General features: G+C 37.2%; 1 protein-coding gene across 1 annotated transcript in view; it reads left to right on the forward strand.

Annotated features, from left to right (window-relative positions):
• Nucleotides 1–21,824, forward strand: part of AKT3 (AKT serine/threonine kinase 3) — a 139,167-nt gene that overhangs the window by 12,241 nt on the left and 105,102 nt on the right. Inside the window, exon 2 of the mRNA XM_052653829.1 lies at nt 18,744–18,855. Coding sequence (XP_052509789.1) covers nt 18,755–18,855 — 101 coding nt within the window. The 5' untranslated portion in view covers nt 18,744–18,754. The remainder of the gene's footprint in view (nt 1–18,743; nt 18,856–21,824) is intronic.

Here is a 21,824-nt window from a genome sequence, read left to right on the forward strand (position 1 = left end):
GAGATCAAAGAGGTCCCAGGGGAACCAAGTTTCCTTCCTCCCTTCCTGCATCCTTTTCTTTTCCCCCTCTTCCCTTCTCTTCCTCTTTGTCTCTGCCTTGCTCTCTTCTTCCTTCCCTCCTTCCTTCTCTCATTCAACTTCCTCTTAGGTCAGCAGTCAACTCTTGCTTATCCAGAGATACTTGTGTGAAAAATACTATGCATGTAATAATTTTCACTGAATTGTTCTTAAGTACTATTTCCTCTGTCTCCTTTTTTTATTTCCTTTTCTCATCTTTTTACGTAGCAGCCTCACACACTTGTTCTGTTTTGAGATTTCCTACTTTGTTTGCATATGATTTAAAGTAACAATTCGGATACATAGGCGTTATCACTTAATATTTAAACATATTTTTAGGAAATCTAAGTTCAAATGAATATTTAGAAAGTTTTTATTGAGGGTTTATTGTGTTCTCAACATTGTACCAGGTACTGAGGGAAAAGAGAAGGAAAAAAGGAAGGAAACCAACCTTTCTTTGAGCCTTACTATGTGCCAGGCCCTTTCACATATATTATCTCATTTAATCTTCACAACAACATTCTGAGGTAAGTATTATGTTCTCCATTTTAAAGAGACTGAGAGATTATGTGACTTAACTGGCAAGTGGCAGAGCCAGAATTTCAGCCCATGCCTAACAGAATGCTAACCTTGAAGTCTGCGTTCCTTTCACTAATCCACAGATATTGCCCTTGGATTTGAAGAATTTATAATCTGCTAGCAAAATATGCCACAAACCCTTGGAATTAGTATTTTTTGAGATTGGTATTTTGATGATTCAGTTCTGAAGTAGGTTTATAATTAAATATTCAGTAAGAGTTTTAGGAAAAGGAGGTATCATTGAGGAGTAGATCATCAAGAAAAGCTTCGTTGGAAATTGAGATTGTTTGGAAAAATAGTAAGATTTCAAAAGATGACATATATTGCAGGTAACAGATCACCATTATTTCAAAAAATTATTTCTGAGAAACTTTGGTTGCATCTCTTATTGTTAATTTAAGTGGGTTTGAAATCCTCAGAATATGGATGAAACCTCCAGATGGTGTGTTATTTCTTTGTCCCTGTATAGACTGAAAGATATCAAAGGAGAAGGAAACACAAGTGATAGGAATGAATGCGGCACCTGAAATATTTAGCAGACTGCCGTAACCGTACCAGACACTCGGTATGGTTTCTCAGTGTCAGGGTTAAGAGTCATGTCCCGTTCGCCGCCTTGGCTTTTACATGGAGTTTCTGTCGTCACATTGCTATTCATCTTCTCTCCTACTAGAATATAAAATCATTTTACTGATGCAAATAAATCATTCTATTTTAAAATACCATCTTAAAGTCAATACTTTTTCTTTAGCCGAAAATATTTTGAACTGCAGGTTTTAGCTCGGAAAGGAGCACACCATCTGTTTACTGTTGTTTAACCTGACTGACTTTAGGTAGGAGAGCCGAGGTGGTGTGACTGGGGAGTGAATAGTGGGTGTGGGGTAGGAGGACCACCACCTGCAGCCTGTGTATGATAAGCAGCTATGACGGGGTTTTGCGTAGTTCTTAATATTAAGTTAATTACTATTAGGTCAGTATACTTCCGTTTTTCAGCTGTAGTTTTGCTAAGTGTGTAACACTCAGGTAGCCTTTGGTGCTAAGGATCCTTGTACTGTTGTTTTCTCCTGGAATTTTCCTCTGTGATACCGTTCCATATCTGAAGAGTGACAGTAATCCTTTTTATACACTTTTCTGTGTATACTCATTTATGGCCTAATCAAATCTATAGATTGTTTTTGGTTAAGTTAAATATAGATAAAACCTACCTGATTTACATGTTTAATATTTATTTTTTAACTTAGTTTCTTTTCTAGAAAGTAGAGGCTTATTTGTAATTACTTTCTAAAATTTTAAATTAGGGAATACCCTGGCAGTCCAGTGGTTAGGACTCTGTCCTTTCACTGCTGAGGGCTCAAGTCAAATCCCTAGTCAGGGAACTAAGATCCCACCAGCCATGCACGGCAGCCAAAAAAAAAAAAAAAAAAAAAAAAAATCCCCCCAAATTGTAAATTAAAAAATGATTATATGCCCATTACTTGCTCCTTTAATCCCATCTTACTTATAATTGGGCTTCCCAGGTGGCTCACTGGTAAAGAATCTACTTCCCTACTTATAATTAATACATGTGAAATTAATAGAGACTTAAGGAAGTAAGAGGAAGAGAAGTAACATTGTTTAAGCTCCTAGGTATATGGTGCCTTATTTACAGCAACATGACAAGAAAAACATGAGATAAATATTACCTGTAAAAAAAAAACTAGTAAAGCTGGAGCCTTGAGAGATTAAGAAATTTTCCTAGACTCTCAAAGCAAGTACTTGGGAAAACTAACAATGATTTGGACCGGACTGTCTAATATCTGGGGCTTCCACAGTGGCTCAGTGGTCACAGTCCATAGGCTTGCCAAGAATCGGACACATCTGAAGCAACTGAACAAGCATGCATTTCTCACACCTGGTTTGAGTGTATTTAATCATAAATGGAGTTCAGAGATAACTCTTCTTCAAGTAATGCTTATTCAGCACCACAGAAACTTTGTGGTATGTCAAGTATTATTAACAGTAGGTTAGTAGCAGACTCTTGTTTTTGAGAGGTATATTGTATGTAACCTTGATGCTTATTTATGCTTTAGCAGAGGGACAAGCATGGAGGTGGTAGCCAGGTGGCTGGCTATTTGATAGAAATTTATTATGTAATATTGGGCCAGTCACTTCACCATCCCTGGTGTTTTATTATCTGTGATATGAAGGAGTTGGCATGAAGAATCTCCAAAGTCTTCTAGAAGTCAATGATTTGCCTATGAGCCACAGACAATAATTTCTTGGAACATTCAGTCTTTTGAGAATTAATGCAAATAATAATTTACCACTCATTGAGCGTCTGTGTGCTATGCATTTTGTATGTGTATTATTAGTCACGCTGATATTTTTGCAGGATACGTAATGTCTCTGTTTTATAGCTGGGGAAACTGGGCCCATAGAATGGCCCATAGTCATGCATTTGATGAACTTTGGGACTGAAAGCAAACCCCACAGCTTTCAGGGGTCAAGGCCAATGCTTTTTACACATCACTGCTTAACTAAAGTATCTCTGGCTGCTGTAGGGTCTTGAGGTAAAATGTTTTCTAGCGTAGGAAACATAGGCAGAAGGTGTGGGCTTTCCTTGCCTCTAGATTATATGTTAGTGTCATGGATCAAGTCTTGTCATTTTCAACTAGTATGTGAAAATGTTTCAGAGCTTTTGGATGTTCCCATTTAGGGAAACTAAAGCTAAATGCAGAAAATTTACTTTAATAAGTGAAGATTTCAGCCTTTCTCTTCTATCAAAGAAGGTAAAAGAGTTTTAGAGACAGAATCATCTGGATATTAGTATGAATTATATGATCATTGTGTTTTTAATAAGTTAGGCTTGAGGGACACATTTTTTTTTAATCTTGCTGCAGCTATATACTGAATCACTGCCTTTCTGTTTTTTCCCCTATATTTTTGTTATTTTAAACCTTTGTTATATTTTGAGTAAAGTTAAATGAGGCTCAAGGCCACAGTGAGGGGAAGGACCTTTAAGCCTTGGAATTTAGGAAGGATAGAGAAGCATTCTTTCGGGTTGGAAATAATACATAATCAAGCAGATGCTAATGAAAAAATGAAATGCAGAGAATGAAAAAAGAGGCAAGGGTGCCTGTTTGAAAGTTTTATGGAGGAGAGTACATTGCCCCTTTATTACAATAATGTTTCTGCACTATAATAAGGTCTTTCATTGCAAGTTCAGCTTTTTTCATTCATTTGTTTTGTGCTCTGCTTCCTGTTACTAATTGTCAGCACAATGGTCTTCCAGCTATGAAGTCTCAGTGTCCTTTTGGACCAATTTGTCATTGTCTTTCTCCCTCACCCCCAACCCGTGCACTATTACTATGGTTGCATTTTTAGACATTTTTTATGTTTTAAAATGGCAATGCTTTTGAAACATGCCAGAATAGTTCATGCTAATTGAATCATCCATCCAGCAACAGTTATTGTTTCCAAAAGCACACTGATAAAGTTTCTTTCTCTATATGATATTCTTATAAAGTAATTAAAATATATAAGACTTTCTTCATAGCATTATTTCATATGAATTGTTTCCTTTGAGCTTTACAGTTGTGCTATGGAAATAGGATATTTTGTTAAAATATTTTTGTTAAACTATATTATTTACAGTTCTGCTGTTACCTCCTAAATTCTTTGGGATTTCTGTGCCTTTAGGAACTTATATTTCTGTTGTATTCCTTCTAATGGCTCTGTACTCTAATAGATAGATTATCTTATCATTAAGGAATCAACAAGATTGACTTAGATTGACAAACCTGAACAAGTTCCCATTCCAGCAACTCTAGTTACATGTTAATTTGTGTTAGTTTTAATATTTGGGCCAATAAGTATTTCAAATGTGCTCTCAGCTTTGTATCAGCAATCTAATATTGACAGAAAGACACTTTTTCCAATGAAAGTTTGGTCAGTTTTCTCTAAAACTATGTCAGTATTCTGCATGTGACCTGTTTCTGTCACTTTAGTATTGCAGAAAACTTGAAAATAAAATATAAATAAATCTGGTTATAAATAAAAAATAAAACATTTCTTCCTCTCTTGTAAGAAGCTAACATTCCTAAAGCAGTATGTGACATACAAGAAAATCCAAAAATTTAGAGCTAGAAATCTGGATTTAGAGACTCGGCTTTACAACCTTAATGACTTGATGATTTTGAACAATCTTCATTTTCTTATTAGTGAAATCAGACAATCTTCATTTTCTTATTTGTGAAATGGAAATGATGAAAATAGTTTAGAACTTTATCAGGAGAATTAAGTGAGAAGTCATAATGTAATATCTTAATCTTGTGGTTAAGCTGCTAATAACCTGTTAAAATAAAGACTTAGTAGTTAATTATTGAAAAAGAATGAATTTTGGAGAAATATATAATGGAAAACAGTTTTCCTATTGACTTAAATTGGCAAAGATAAAAGTTTTTTCAATTCTGCTAGAGATGAATGAGCTGATTCTTCCAACATATGCTGTTCCTTTGGCTTACCAGTTAAACTAGATTATAAATTAAGTATTTTTATACTGCTGCAAGGACTTCCCTGGTGGCTCTGACGGTAAAGCATCTGCCTACAATGCGGGAGACCCAGGTTTGATCCCTGGGTCAGGAAGATCCCATGGAGAAGGAAATGGCAACTCACTCCAGTATGCTTGCATGGAGAATTCCATGGATGGAGGAGCCTGGCAGGCTACAGTCCATGGGGTTGCAAAGAGTTGGACACTACTGAGTGACTTTACTATACTGCTGCAAATACCCAGAGACTTGTTTGTGGTTGCAGTTGAAGCTTTTTAAATAAAAGTTTGAGTAAGACTAATCAGGCTGATAGTATGTAGGACAACTCAGACAGGAGAGAAGACTGGAGAAAGGGAGACCATCTGGGAAACCGCATTAGGGTCCAGATTTTGGTAAATTCTCTGGTTGGATATAGCAGTGAAAAGAAGGGATGGTTCAAAAGACATTACAAAAGAACTGTTTCAGTGTGTGTTGTAGGCTTAGCCATGGGTTGAAAGACAGTCAAAGATGACTGAGGATGAGTTTCTTGGATGATTAAGAAGATTATATAGTTTTAGATGTCCATCAGCAGATGAATGGATAAGAAAGCTGTGGTACATATACACAATGGAGTATTACACAGCCATTAAAAAGAATACATTTGAATCAGTTCTAATGAGGTGGAGGAAACTGGAGCTGATTATACAGAGTGAAGTAAGCCAGAAAGAAAAATACCAATACAGTATACTAACACACCTATGGAATTTAGAAAGATGGTAACGATAACCCTGTATGCAAGCCAGCAAAAGAGACACAGATGTATAGAACAGTCTTTTGGACTCTGTGGGAGAGGGAGAGGGTGGGATGATTTGGGAGAATGGCATTGAAACATGTATAATATCATATAAGAAACGAATCGCCAGTCCAGGTTCGATGCAGGATACAGGATGCTTGGGGCTGGTGCACTGGGATGACCCAGAGGGATGGTATGGGGAGGGAGGTTGGAGGGGGGTTCAAGATGGGGGACACCTGTACACCCGTGGCGGATTCATGTTGATGTATGGCAAAACCAATACAATATTATAAAGTAAAAATAATAATAAAAGATTATATAGTTTTAAAATGAATAGAAACATTGTGTTGATGTGCTAATTTTCAGTTTGGAAGATTAGGGAAAAACACCAATTTAGATACGTTGAGAGTGAAGAAATAATAGGTCCTCAAAAGAGCTGCCAGTTTTGCTGTAAAGAAATGGAGCTTGATGGAAAGGCTAACACTAGAGGTGCAGGTTTGTCATTGAATGTCACGTCTTAATTTTGGCAGAGTCATGTGAGAGACTCTCCAGAGTGACATCCAAAGTCCTTATCAGGTCACTGAACGTCTTTTAGATCTCTTCTCCTAACATGCTTACTTTAGTCACACTGCACTTGCAGTTTCTGACATGTCTGAACTCTCTCCAGCTGTGGGTCTTTGTTCTTACTGTTCCTTCAGCCCAGATCACTCTTCCCACAGATATCTGCATTGGTTGTCCATTTGACTAAGAGATACCTTTTCTAACTAGTCTTTCTAAAATAATACTACTTTCCCTTTTTTTCTAACTTGTTGCCCTATGTAATTTTTCTTCGCAGTGCTAATTAGCACCTATTGTGGTATAAACTAATTGTTTTTCATGTTTATTGTTTGATCACTTATCTTCTCAGTAAAAGATGAGCTTTATGAAAAATAGGGACTTTGTTTTGTTCACTGCTCTATCTTCAGTGCCTGGGTTGTTGTCAGGCATACTGTAAGCACACAATAAATATTTGTTTAATGAATGTCTAAATTTACTAAGGATAAAACTATCATAAAAGAAAAGTGTAGCACAAAGTTCTCAGCATAAGGGAGCAGCTCAGTTCTAAGGAAGAGGCCCTAAGAAAGATTAATGAATGGTCAGACTTGCAGGTAAAATCAAAAGTCTGTGTCACAGGACCCTGGGGGAGTGCCTCATGGATAGGGAGCCAAGCGCATCAGATGGCAGCAAAGAAATGAAAATGAGAAAAGCAAAAATATATCTGATGAGAAGAGATTTCAGGAGACCAGTAGGAACCACAGCTTAGGTAAATGGTTAAGGAATATGTAACAAAGGCCATTTTTGTAAATAATGGTTTTTAAAGGGAGGGAAAGGAGCATTTAGTACATATGCATCTTGCTCTATATGCATATTTATTATTTGTTCACCCTGGTATGCATTGATAAGCAACTATGAAAATGAGCAGAAATGGTCACATTGATACATGGAAGCTTGAGGTATTTAAGTTGTAAATTAGAGTTAATAGAATGTAAATTGATTTTTATAATAGTGATACCTTTCCCTGGTGGCTCAGATGGTAAAGAATCTGCCTGCAGTGTGGGAGACCTAGGTTCACTTCCTGGGTTGGAAAGATCCCCTGGAGAAGGGAATGGCTACCCACTCTAGTATTCTGGCCTGGAGAATTCCATGAACAGAGGAATCTGGTGGGCTACAGTCCATGGGTTCGCAGAGAGTCAAATGTGACTGAGCAACTTTCACTTCACTTAAACTTCAGTGCTGAAGTGAAATATTTTGAAGTTTAATTTATGTTCAGTGAGTTTCATTTACTAGAAGGGTCTTTGTTTTATATATTCAAGTGCACATTTTGTTTAAAAAAATAATTTCCTTGGACATTTGGATACATACTTTGTGAAAAGAATCTAATATTATTTTGGAAGGAGTTTCTATTTTTGACTTTTTATCATAAACATTTTCAGAGATACAGATAAGTAGAGAAAATAGCTTATTGAACTCCTATGACTATTGTATGCCTAACAAACAACAGAACCAAAAAAAAAAAAACTAGCTTGCCTAATGGTATATTAGATGTTTGCATGACTGTTACAACTCTTTTAGGAAATGCCTCTTGTTATTTTCATTATCTTAATCATTGTCCCACAGTGACCACAATGTGTTTTTACCTGAAATTTCAAGTATGCACAGGGTGTGCAGAGAACAGTGGTTCTAGAAGACTCTTGACGTGTTTGTTTATTTGTTTAATTAGAAGCAGGATATGGTGGACCAACAAAATTGAAATATGTTGATGGGGAAAATATTGACTCTAAAATGTATTATTCGTAAATGGTGGTGTCTGTGGTGACCATATTCATTAAAGAACAATGAATTGGGAGAGGTTCACTGTAACATGTTGTGATTTCAAATACAATTTAACTCCACAAGTGGTATTCCATGTTACAACCAGTGTTCCATGTTACAAAGCAGTGAAGTTTATGATAATGAAAATGTCAGGATTTGATATATGTATCATAAAGTGAAAACCTCTTATAGAGTAGAATATAATGTTAGTAACCTAGTCTTATTCCTGTCTTTTATAGAATTTTGTATGTTATAAAATAAAATGTGAGAACAACTTTTTTTTTTTCCTCTTCTGTTTCCTTATGTGGAGAAAGGTTTGTTGATTCTGGGTGATAGGTAAATGATTCAGACCCAAACAGCTAGAACCAGGCGATTGGACCAGTGCAAGTTTGGGAATCACTTTTTTATCATAAGTAGTTGAAAAATTTAGATAGCTACCGTTATTGGTATTGTAATGTGTAAAATCCAGCAGTGAAAAGATCCAGAGGCTCTGCTGCCTTCTTGGCTATGTTCTTTCCCTTCTGCTTCTCATCTGAATCCACCTTTCCCCTACATGCCTGCTTGGGGAAACAAAAAATGCCAGGACCAGTGTCCTACTAAGAGTAGTTCTCATCCCTGACCATCTCCTGCCCATGGTGTGCTCAGATTCACGAGCAGACACATTGGGGCCTACCTCCCTCTCCAGACATTGTTACCAGTGAACATTATCCTGGTTTTCTTTTTAGGAGGAAAGATGTCACACAAGGGAGAGCAGTCAAGCTTAGCAAGGTATGGGGAAGGCGCAGAGGAGGGAACAGCCAGGCCTTCCTTCTGCAGATGATTAGTAACCTTTTTACAGGCAGTTTTCCTAACAGTATATTCTTTCCAGATAAGAATGGAATGTGGTTTCAGACAGACCTGGGGGTAAAGCCTTATATAGCTACTTAAAACAAGCTAAACCAGCTGTGTGTTTGTGAGCAAGTTATTTAGCTAGTTTCAGTCTCGGTGTGCTCATTTATAACCTGGAGGATAATAACAGCTCTTAGGTTTGGCCTTCAGGTGAAATTAATATTTAGAAACCGCTAATGAGTACAGTGCCTGGCACATAGTGATCTCAGTATATATATCCTCTACTGATCTTGCTGTCTACTATGGTACCTGCCACACCTAAGCTATTTTCCTCTTAGTGGAATGAATAAATCTCTTTAAGGTTGATGAGTTGAGTCTTAATTGGGTGCTATGATTTTCTGCTCCCTGGACAGTAAAAGCTTTACATAAAAGAAAGAAATATTCTTTTCCCTCTTATAAAGAATATCTGTAATAGTATTATAATATGGGGCTTTAAAAATAAACTCTCCTTATGGTCATTATAACTCATAGTTAGCATTATTTAATTTTGTGATTTAATAATTAAATAGAATATATTATTACTCCTTTGTTTTCCACACCATATGTTAGTATAATCATTTTTAAAAGAAGATAGCATTTAAATGGTTAAAACCCTTGAAATAAGACCTAATCTTTGAAATAAAATCTGAACAGGTGATATCCAAAAACTTTTTTTTGGTATGTATATTTTTTATATGGGATCTTGCAGTTCCTCTATTTATTTGGCTTTCAAGTTTACAGAATAATTACAGCTTTGAATAAACTTGGTCACCTGTGGTTCAGAGTGGTTCTAAAAGTAGATAGAACATTTGAGATTCAGCTTATAGTTTAACTTGGTCAAGCTGGTTCTTTGAAAAGGTAAGCAAAATTAATAAAGCCTTAGCCAGACTCTTTGGGAAAAGAACGGAGAGGGCTAAAATCAATAAAATTAGAAATGAAGAAGAAGTTACAGCAGACACCACAAAAATATAAGACAAAGGATCATAAGAGACTAAGCAACTATATGCCAGTAGAATGGAAAACCTAGAAGAAATGGACAAATTCTTAGAATGTACAATATCCTAAGACTGAACCAGGAAAAAATAAAAAATGTAAACAAACCAATCGTAAATAGGGAAATTGAAAGTGTGATTAGAAAACTCCCAACAAAAGTCCAGAACTAGATGGCCTTACAGACAAACTCTATCAGAAGAGTTAATACTTAACTTTCTGAAACTTCCAAAAAATTGCAACCAAAAACTTGCAGAGGAAGGCACACTCTCAAACTCATTCTACGAGGCCACCATCATGTTGATATCAAAACCAGATAGACAACAAAAAAAGAAAATTGGAGGCCAGTATCACTGATGAACATAGACACAGAAGTCCTCAGCAAAATACTAGCAATCTGAGTCCAGCGGTGCATTAAAAGGGTCATACATCATGATCAGATGGAATTTATCCCATGGATGCAAAGGTATTTCAGTATCTACAAATCAATTAGTCTGATACACTACATCAGTAAACTGAGGAATAAGTTCATATGACTATCTCAATAGATGCAGAAAAGCTTTTGACAAAATCATCCATTTATGATAACTCTGGAAAGTGGGCATAGAGGGAACATACCTCAACATAATAAAGACAATATATGACAAACCCATACCTCACATCATACTAAGCAGTGAAAAGCTAAAAGCATTTTGTCTATAATCAAGAACAAGACAAGTTCACTCTTGCTGCTTTTATTAACATATTTTTGGAAGTTTTAGCCACAGCAGTAAGAGAAGAAAAAGATTTGAGGGAATCCAACTTGGAGAAGAAGAAGTAAAACTGTCACTGTTTACATGTAACATGATGCTATACATAGAATATCCTAAAGATGCTACCAGGAATATATTTTACTAGAGCTCATCAGTTAATTCAGTAAAGTTTCAGGATATAAAATTAATACTCAAATGTGTAGCATTTCTATACAGTGAATTTAAAATAGGTAACCATTTTTGGGGGCTCCAAAATCACTGCAGATGGTGATTGCAGCCATGAGATTAAGACGCTTACTCCTTGGAAGAAACGTTTTGACCAACCTAGATAGCATATTGAAAAGCAGAGACATTACTTTTCCAACAAAGGTCCGTCTAGTCAAGCCTATGGTTTTCCCAGTGGTCATGTATGGATGTGAGAGTTGGACTGTGAAGAAGGCTGAGCGCCAAAGAATTGATGCGTTTAAACTGTGGTGTTGCAGAAGACTCTTGAGAGTCCCTTGGACTGCAAGGAGATCCAACCAGTCCATTCTAAAGGAGATCAGTCCTGGGTGTTCATTGGAAGGACTGATGCTGAAGCTGAAACTCCAATACTTTGGCCACTTCATGTGAAGAGTTGCCTCATTGGAAAAGACCCTGATGCTGGGAGGGATTGGGGGCAGGAGGAGAAGGGGACGACCGAGGATGAGATGGCTGGATGGCATCACCAACTCAATGGACATGAGTGTGAGTGAACTCCAGGAGTTGGTGATGGACAGGGAGGCCTGGCGTGCTGTGATTCATGGAGTTGGACACAACTGAGCGACTGAACTGAACTGAACCAATAAGGACTAGATCCTAATGCTGGGAAAGATTGAGAGGAGATGGGGACGACAATAGATGAGATGGTTAGATAACATCACCAACTCAATGGATGTGAGTTTGAGCAAACTCTAGGAGATAATGAAGGACAGGGAAGCCTTGTGTGCTGCAGTTCATGGGTTCATGAAGAGTTGGACACAACCAAGGGACGGAGCAACAACAAACCAATAAGGACCTACTGTGTAGCACAGGGAACTTGGCTCAATGTTCCTTAATAATCTAAATGGGAAAAGAATTTGAAAGAGAATGGATACTTATGGGTCTAACTGAATCACTTTGCTGTATGCCTGCAACTAACACATCATTGTTAATCAACTCTAACATAAACATTTTTTGAATAAAAGAAAAATGTCATGGGTTATGATATAATAAAAGTTAGCTACCTGACATTTTATCTAAGAATGCTTGTCCATTTCTCTGTATTAAATTGTTCAGCAGTCACAGATAATCATTTGGTTAATACCTTTTTATACTCTCTATCCGAAATTTCTTCCTTAAAAAAAAAAAAAGAATTGTTCTACCTTGAGTTAAGAATCTTTACTAAAAGGAAAATATTCTTCTAAGTATTGATTAACCAGTTTACTTGTTAGCCCTTTCCCTTTTAAGAATCCTCTTTAAAAGAGTAAGTGTTTTCAGACATGCACTGTGTTCTGAAAACTTTCATGGCTTGTTTTTCTTCATTGTAGAGAGAATTGTATGATGTGTTCATGTTTCCATATTATGGCTAACATAAGAGAACCCAAAGTGTTTCTACTTACCAGCTCACTTGTTTTAGTATGGTAATTTAAAGCTTCAAGTGTTTTAAGTTTGGAGTCAGCTGTTTAATTACATTTATTTTTCAGTTCAGTTCAGTCACTCAGTCGTGTCCAACTCTTTGCGACTCCATGAATCACAGCACGCCAGGCCTCCCTGTCCATCACCAACTCCCAGAGTTCACTCAAACGCACGTCCATCGAGTCTGTGATGCCATCCAGCCATCTCATCCACTGTTGTCCCCTTCTCCTCCTGCCCCCAATCCCTCCCAGTATCAGAGTCTTTTTCATTGAGTCAGCTCTTCACATGAGGTGGCCAAAGTACTGGAGTTTCAGCCTCAGCATCAGTCCTTCCAAAGAACACCCAGGACTGATCTCTTTCAGAATGGACTGGTTGGATCTCCTTGCAGTCCAAGGGACTCTCAAGAGTCTTCTGTAACACCACAGTTCAAAAGCATCAATTCTTGGGCACTCAGCTTTCTTCACCATCCAACTCTCACATCCATACATGACCACAGGAACAACCATAGCCTTGACTAGACGGACTTTTGTTGGCAAAGTAATGTCTCTGCTTTTGAATATGCTATCTAGGTTGGTCATAACTTTCCTTCCAAGGAATAAGCGTCTTTTAATTTCATGGCTGCAGTCACCATCTGCAGTGATTCTAGAGCCCAAAAAATAAAGAGTGACACTGTTTCCACTGTTTCCCCATCCATTTCCCATGAAGTGATGGGACCAGATGCCATGATCTTCGTTTTCTGAATGTTGAGCTTTAAGCCAACTTTTTCACTCTCCTCTTTCACTTTCATCAAGAGGCTTTTTAGTTCCTCTTCACTTTCTGCCATAAGGGTGGTGTCATCTGCATATCTGAGGTTACTGCTATTTCTCCGGGCAGTCTTGATTCCAGCTTGTGCTTCTTCCAGCCCAGCGTTTCTTCTGATGTACTCTGCATATAAGTTAAATAAGTAGGGTGACAATATACAGCCTTGACGTCCTCCTTTTCCTATTTGGAACCAGTCTGTTGTTCCATGTCCAGTTCTAACCGTTGCTTCCTGACCTGCATACAGATTTCTCAAGAGGCAGGTCAGGTGGTCTGGTATTCCCATCTCTTTCAAAATTTTCCACAAACCCTAAAGTGTGGTAAAATATTCTCCTCTCCAGATGTTGACCTGTCACTTGAATATTGTGGTCTGGTTCTTGGTAGCCACTTCTTTTAAAGTTTCAGTCTAATGGATAATATTTAGAAGCTTGATTCATTTGTAGAGTATTTAATACTGAGACCTATAACATAGATTTATTTCTATAAGTCCATAACTACATGTAACATTTTTGTTGAACTAGAGGTTTCAAGAAGACCTGAATAAAACCTTTTTACTATTAGTGAAATATTACTTTACAATTACACAGAATGATTAAAAATAGAGCTTGGTATGTGCTGTAAGCTTGTAGAGTTTCTTACTCATTTTTCTGCTTGCTATGCCCAGAATCTTGCATAGCGATTGGCCCATAATTGGCATTTCATATATATTGTTGAGTCCATAAATACTTAGCATATTTAGTCAAAACAACTTGTGTATAACTACTTATGTCATTATATTATTATTTTAATATTTTTCCAAAACCATCCTATACATAAATACGAATGTTTCAGTCTTTCCTAAACAGTTATTTTTTACTGGTCTACTTGGGAATGGTATTTAATCACTTCTCTTATCCTTTTCATAAATTGCAGTAGTTTGTAACCACTTAGAATGTCATACGTAGTATTTTAAATAGCATTTACATATATAGTCTTAAAAAGTTCTTTAGATTGTAGCATTTAAACTTCATTTAGGTGTAGTGTTGAAAATATGCTTCCTCTAAAGTTTAATTCCTCATAGTGCTTTTAAAGATAGAAAACCTTGGGACTGAGAGAAATAATATACTTTGCCTAGGATAACACTGCTGATAGTGGGTGATGAGCCTGGATTGGAATCTGGCATTCTAATTTTCAGGTCTGTTATCTTAGTTACCTTGACATCACTACAATGGAAAACATAACAAACTGAAATAGGTAACCCTTAGACTGGACATTCTTTCTTTTCTGTTCTTCCTCTCTCCCTTTACTACTTAGTTCACTCTTGAGTTTTCCATCAGGACTGTCCCTCTTTTTAAGAGTCTGTTCTGCATTCTTTACATTAAAAGCCAGTTGGTCAAAATCATCAGGTATTTACTATGTACCCTTATGTGCTGTCACTGTTGTAGATGCTGCAAGGAAGAGTTGTGCACTCAATTCCAACCTTTTATTTAATCCATCTAACTGGAACATCAAGTTAACATTACTTAAACATCTCTAAGATAGTACAGTAAATCATTGGCTGGAAGACTGAAAGAAATTTTATAAAGAAGGAAAGAGGAAGGAGCAAAGAGAATCAAATTGAGTCTGTACCTTATAGGCAGAGTAAATTGGGCGAAATTGTGTGGTTCTTTATTGTTATAAATTGTATGATATCTTTGGTGTTTTAAAATTTTTATATTTCAGACAAAAAAATAAATTAGCACAGTGATATTTTAACATTCTTATTTCAGAAAGTATTTAACATTGTTATTAATTATTTAACTGTGAGATAATAGATTTTATGATCTGTCGATTCTGCTGCCTTTTTATTATTTTACACACCACCAAGTTCTCACTTCCCTCCTTTTAGTTCCTTAGTTGATACTTGCAACCATTCCCTTGTCTTGCATCCTGTATTCTGTTTCACTTTCCGGCATTCTCAAACTTACTTAAATTATGGCTTTGCTTACATCCGATCCTCTGTGTTCCCCATCTGTACCCGTGGAGTTGAATATATACGGGGAAAAATATGATCCCCGGTGATACTTTAAATTCCAAGAGATCTTCCTGACCAAGAAATGGAACCTGCATCTCCTGCATTGCCAGGTGGGTTCTTTATCACTAGCGCCATCTGGGAAGCCCCATTAGGTTCCATTGGACCCTTAATGCCATTTAGCAGTCATGGGTATTTATTTACCTGTCTGTTTGCTTCTAGAAGGCTATTACATATCTTCACTTTTCTCAAAGATCCAGTGCATCCTCATCCAACCTAATTCTTAAGGATGGCTTTACATCCTGATTCATTGGAAAAAATGGAAGCAAGGAGCAGGTAATTTCTATTAGCTCCTACTTTCATCTATACCCCTAACTGCATTTGGACTCCTTTACCCAATCTTCTCTCCAATTCCACTACTAAATTCTCTGTGCTCCTGACTACAGCCAGCCCCGTACTTGTTCAGTGAATCCTTTCCCTTCTTGACTATATAAGGAAGTTGCACCAGAAATTTTCTCCTCTTTCCTGTATCATCAAAATTACCTTCTTGTTGGATTATTACTGTCAGAATTCACTCACTTGGAAAATATTTACTGAGTGTCTGCTATATGTTAGGCACAGTTCTAGGTACTAAGAATACATTCTAGTTGAAGAAACAAACATAAAAAATAAGTTAGTCATCTCACATGAACAAAGATGGAAACATGCTATGAGAAATAAAAAGTAGAGCAGGTGAGAGGGGTTGGAGAATCCTGGGAAAAGGATACATATTTCAGCATTGAACATCATGGTTGAGGCAGGCTTCACAGTGAAGGTTTTTAGATTTAAGACTTGAAGGAAATGGGGGAGTAGGCTAGGGGGTTGTGTGAGGGAAAGAATACCCAGCAGAGGCATGACTAAATGAAAAACCCTAAAGACGGAGACTGCAGTGCATTGTGGAGGAAGTGCAGGGTGGCAGGGTAGTTGGCAGAGTGACCTGAAAGAGAGTACTAGGGGAAGAGGTGAGAAACTTTGGTTAGATGGGTTGGAGGTCCAGATCGTGTAGGACCCTTTCTGATCATCTAAGGGCCTTTGTCTTCTGTTGTCAGTGAATTGAAAACATTGCAGTTTTTATTTATTTTTTTTTTGCAGTTGTTCATTTTAAGGTTTCTGACTGTAGGTCTCTGCAGAGAAGGGCAGAGGAGAACTGTTCTAGGGTTTTGGGAATATTCATGTCAGAGACAGTGATGGCTTGTTCCAAGGTAGTGGAGGAAGTGTGAAGTGATACTAATATATCTTGAGAGCAGAGTCAACAGGATTTCCAGAGAGAGATGTGAGAGAAGAAGGGACTTAAAGATGATCCCAAGGTTTTTGACTTGAGCAGCTGTAAGGCTGGAGGTGCCATCGTCTGAGATAGAGAAAGCTACAGTGAGGACGTTGGCAAGGGGAGCAAGAGTGGAAGAAATCAGGAGTTTAATTTTGAATGAGTTCAGATGTCTCAGAATACAGTTTCTATATTTAAGTGACTTATCTGACCTTTCCACATCTCTCAGTAGGAAGATCCAGTTTTATGGCCCCTGAGGAGATTTAGGCATTGGGTGGTGAGAGCCTGAAGCACAGTAGCATCAGTGGAAAAGTAATGGCATATGCTCCCAGTATCAAAAAGGAAGGTCACCCGTGTTTTCAGTTTGAATGATGGAAAAATTAGGAAAGCCAGGTCTAAGAACAGATTTAGAGGGAAAGATAGTAGGTTGGGTTTTAGGTGTGGTTCCAATAATTCAACCAGGTAGAAATAACCATTGTATAGTTAGACATGTGTATCATAAAATAGAGATCCAAGATGGAAAGAAATTTGGCTGAGACCATAAAAACTTGTTAGAAAAGAGAGGAAAAAAAAAAGGAAGTGAGACCCTCGATGAATTAGCTCTTTTAGTGTGAAGAGTAAAGAATTGTCCAGTGTGATTAATGACTTTATCCTATAAAGACCCATGTAGTTGATAGTTGCTAATGATGAAACTAGCGCAAAACAGATAAGCACTGAGAAAACACTGCTGAGTTTGTCAACTAGGGGTGAATTAGTTTCTTTTAAGAGAAAAATGTCAGTGGACAACCCTATCCTATTCACTCATGTTGTCCAATACCAGATGGTAGCCCACCAGACTTCTCTGTCCATGGGATTCTTCAGGCAGAATACTGGAGTGGGTAGCCATTAGGGGATCTTCCCGAACCAAGGGTCGAACCTGGGTGTCCTTCACTGCAGACAGATTTTTTACTGTATGAGTCACCAGAGAAGTTCAGGTGTATACGTAATAATAGCGGCTAACATTCATTGAAAACTTAGTATGTGTCATACTCTACACTATTATATATACTCACTATTAATCCCCTGATGGCCCAGACAGTAAAGAACCAACCTGCCAATGCAGGAGACCCTAGTTTGATCCCTGGCTTGGGAAGATCCCCTGGAGAAGGGAATGGCTGCCCACTCCAGTATTGTTACCTGAAGAATTCCATAGATAGAGATTATAACTCCATGGGTTATAATCCATGGAGTCACAAAGAGTTGGACATGACGGAGCAACCAACATTTTCATTATTAATCCCCACATCACTTTTATGATGTAGGTACTCTTTATTGTTTCCCCATTTAATACTTAAAGACCAGACAAATTAATCAACTTGTCTAAAGTTGCATAGTTAAGGGTAGGAAAAAAAGATCGTATCCAGGCTCTGTTGTGTTAAAAATCCATGCTTTTAGCCCCTACACTATGCTCCTTTTCTTTGAAGTCTTCCTAGATAATCCTTGACAGAACTTATCACTCTTTGACTGACTGACCCAAGATGACTTTAGAGCTTTAGGGGGTACTTACTGTCAAAGGCTTGTAATCTAGGTAGGCATAAGGATATTATCTTAAAAATTATAATATTAGATACTCTATGCTAAGTGAAAATGAGAGGTACAGTAATAAGTAATGAGAATGTAGGGTGGGGAATGTAGTGATAATGTTATAAGAATATAGGGTGGGGAATGGTCAGTCTAGACTAGGTTTTTCTAAAAGGCTTCATGGAAGGAGTATAATTTGATACCTTAGAGGACAAGTATTCTTTTGACAATTGGATATACCTAGGGGTAAAATAAATAGGAAACATTCCAAATAATAGTATTAGCTGGAGCAATGGTGTAGATACAGGAAAGAGCAAGATGTATTTAGGGAGAGTTTAATAGTCCAGTTTAGCTGGGCATGTGACCAGAATGGGCAAAGGATTAGAAAGAAATACTGAAGTCAGGTTTTGAACAACCTTGAGTGAGTGAGTGAGATTCATTAGAGTGAGATTCATAGAAATCTGTGAAGTTGGAATGGTTTGTTTAGAATGGAACTCTGTAGTTCTCAACTGTTTACTTGTTTAAATATAAGTATATTCAAAGAGACATTTTATTTTATTTCTAGAATGCCAGTTAATGAAAACAGAACGACCAAAGCCAAACACATTTATTATCAGATGTCTCCAGTGGACCACTGTCATAGAGAGAACATTTCACGTAGATACTCCAGAGGAAAGGTAAGAAACTCATTTTTTCTATTTTGTGAAACAGCAGCAGTCTCACGATGTATGCGTATCTGACTTGACCACTTGTAAATATATTGGTAAGATGGTTTTCAATTCAGTTGTTCAGTTGTGTCTGACTCTTTGCGACCTCATGAACCACAGCACACCAGGCCTCCCTGTCCATCACCAACTCCTGGAGTTTACCCAAACTCATGTCCATTGAGTCGGTGATGCCATCCAGCCATCTCATACTCTGTTGTTCCCTTCTCCTCCTGCCCTCAATCTTTCCCAGCATCACGGTCTTCTCAAATGAGTCAGCTCTTTGCATCTGGTGGCCAAAGTAGTGGAGTTTCAGCTTCAGCATCAGTCCTTCCAGTGAACACCCAGGGCTGATCTCCTGTGGGATGGACTGGTTGGATCTCCTTGAAGTCCAAGGGACTCTCAAGAGTCTTCTGCAACACCACAGTTCAAAAGCATCAATTCTTCAGTGCTCAGCTTTCTTTATAGTCCCAACTCTCACATCCATGCATGACCACTGGAAAAACCATAGCCTTGACTAGACAGACCTTTGTTGACAAAGGAATGTCTCTGCTTTTTAATATGTTGTCTAGGTTGGTCACAACTTTCCTTCCAAGGAGTAAGCGTCTTTTAATTTCATGGCTGCAGTCACCATCTGCAGTGATTTTTGAGCCCCCAAAAATAAAGTCTGACACTGTTTCCCCATCTCTTTGCCATGAAGTGATGGGACCAGATGCCATGATCTTCGTTTTCTGAATGCTGAGCTTTAAGCCAACTTTTTCACTCTCCTCTTTCACTTTCAACAAGAAGCGCTTTAGTTGTTCACTTTCTGCCATAAGGGTGGTGTCATCTGCATATCTGAGGTTATTGATATTTCTCCCAGCAATCTTGATTCCAGTTTGTGCTTCCTCCAGCCTAGCATTTCTCATGATGTACTCTGCATATAAGTTAAATAAGTAGGGTGACAATATACAGCCTTGACGTACTCGTTTTCCTATTTGGAACCAGTCTGTTGTTCCATGTCCAGTTCTAACTGTTGCTTCCTGACCTGCACATAGATTTCTCAAGAGGCAGGTCAGGTGGTCTGGTATTCCCATCTCTCTGAGAATTTTCCAGTTTATTATGATCCACAGAGTCTGTAGTCCATTAATTATTCTGTTTCTGGTATAATAAATAAATGACAGGCTTACAAAGATATTAAATCAAAACCTATAGAAGTGCTGTAAGATATACTTTTAAACAGAAGACCAAACACTTAAAATATAAATTAAAGAGGTCACTAAACTGCATTTTAAAAATTATATAATTGATTGTGGTTATATTTGGAATTCTAGAGCTGGTGATGGTGAAAGGTTTCAAATAATGTGCCATTATGCAAGTGGCTTCCCAGAATGTTATGCTGAGAAGGATTCTGAGACTGGGGCTAAGCTCAGTGAGGGAAAACATTAGGTGTGATTGATATTAAATGTCATCATTGCTAAAGAGAGGGATATTAGTAACTAGCATACCAACACCAGGGCCGCTTGTCATCCTCCTGATCTACTATCTTTGAATTCTATCTTAATATTCTTTTATCTGGTGGCTTTGATACTGAGTTAAGTCCAACAACCACAAAATAATTTTTCTACACATTACCATATTTGATCCAAATCAGAAACTTTGTGAAGTTAAATGTTATTAGCCTTATTTTTCAAGTGAACAAATTAGGTCCTAAGAGACTTGTTTAAAATTTAAAACAAAAAACTCTTCCTCAGATGTGGTGAAGTATTATTTTAGTAACACTTTTTTGTCGATAAATAGTAAGTAATAAAGTATGAGTGATTACTTTAGGAAATATAGAAAAGAATGAAAAATTACTCAGAATTCTAATTCAATCACCAGTCTTAGAGTCTGATAATATTTTCTTTAATATACTTTCCATCTGACCCATTGCATATGTGCAGAGGTCTTTGGTATACATAAAATTTGATATGCCCTCCCTTCCCACATACCTGTCTTCCCTGTGCACTGCTATATGTTGGATCCTCAGTTTTCTTATATCTCTACTCATAACCATGATTGATCCCATTACCTTGTACCTTTCAGATCTGAGCTTAAAAAGTCACATTTCTTACAAAACCCTCCCTGCTGCATGCTTACATATCTCCTTGTATCCTCTGTATCGAGTTTGTCTCCACTGTAATCTTTGATTGCCTTTTTCTCTCTTGATTATAAGATTCTTGGCTAGCAAGTAACATATCTTCCTTGCTCATTATTTTATCTTTAGCATGTAGTCAAAGATCTTAAACAGTGTTTGTTGACTGGCTGAATGAATGGAACTTTTCCCATGTCAATACATAGTCTTTGGAAATATTATTCTTAGTAGATTGTAACATCCCATTGAAACAGTGATTGATTTTGACGTTTATGTTGGCAAAGCTGGACTTAAGCCATATCTTAATGCTTTAGAATATCTAGCTTGCCATTCTTCCAATAATATCACGCTGCTTTTTACAAAACTAGGAATAGAAAAATAAAGAATAAACAGAACCTGAAGTTAGTAGAAAGAGACAATAAAAACTGGAGTATAAATGAATAAAATAGAGACTAAAAAAAAACCTAGAAAATATCAATGAAACTAAAAGCTGGTTCCTTGAAAAGGTAAACAAAATTGAAAATCCTTTAGACAGACTCATCAAGAAAAAAAGAGAAAAGGCCAGAATAAAATTTGAAATGAAAGGGGAGACATTACAACCAAATCCAAAGTAAAAGAAAGGATCATAAGAGCTACTATGAACAATTTTACACCAGTAAAATGAATAACCCAGAAGAAATGGATTAATTAATAGAAATGTGCACTCTTCCAAGACTGAACCAACCAGAAAGGAGTTTCTGGTTGGAACTCAACAGACCAGTTACCAGTAATTGAAATTGAATCCGTTAAAAACAAAGTAACAAAACCAAAACCTTTCCAACAAACCAAA

The sequence above is a fragment of the Budorcas taxicolor genome, chromosome 16 (genome assembly GCF_023091745.1).
Source record: "Budorcas taxicolor isolate Tak-1 chromosome 16, Takin1.1, whole genome shotgun sequence".
NCBI lineage: Eukaryota > Metazoa > Chordata > Mammalia > Artiodactyla > Bovidae > Budorcas > Budorcas taxicolor.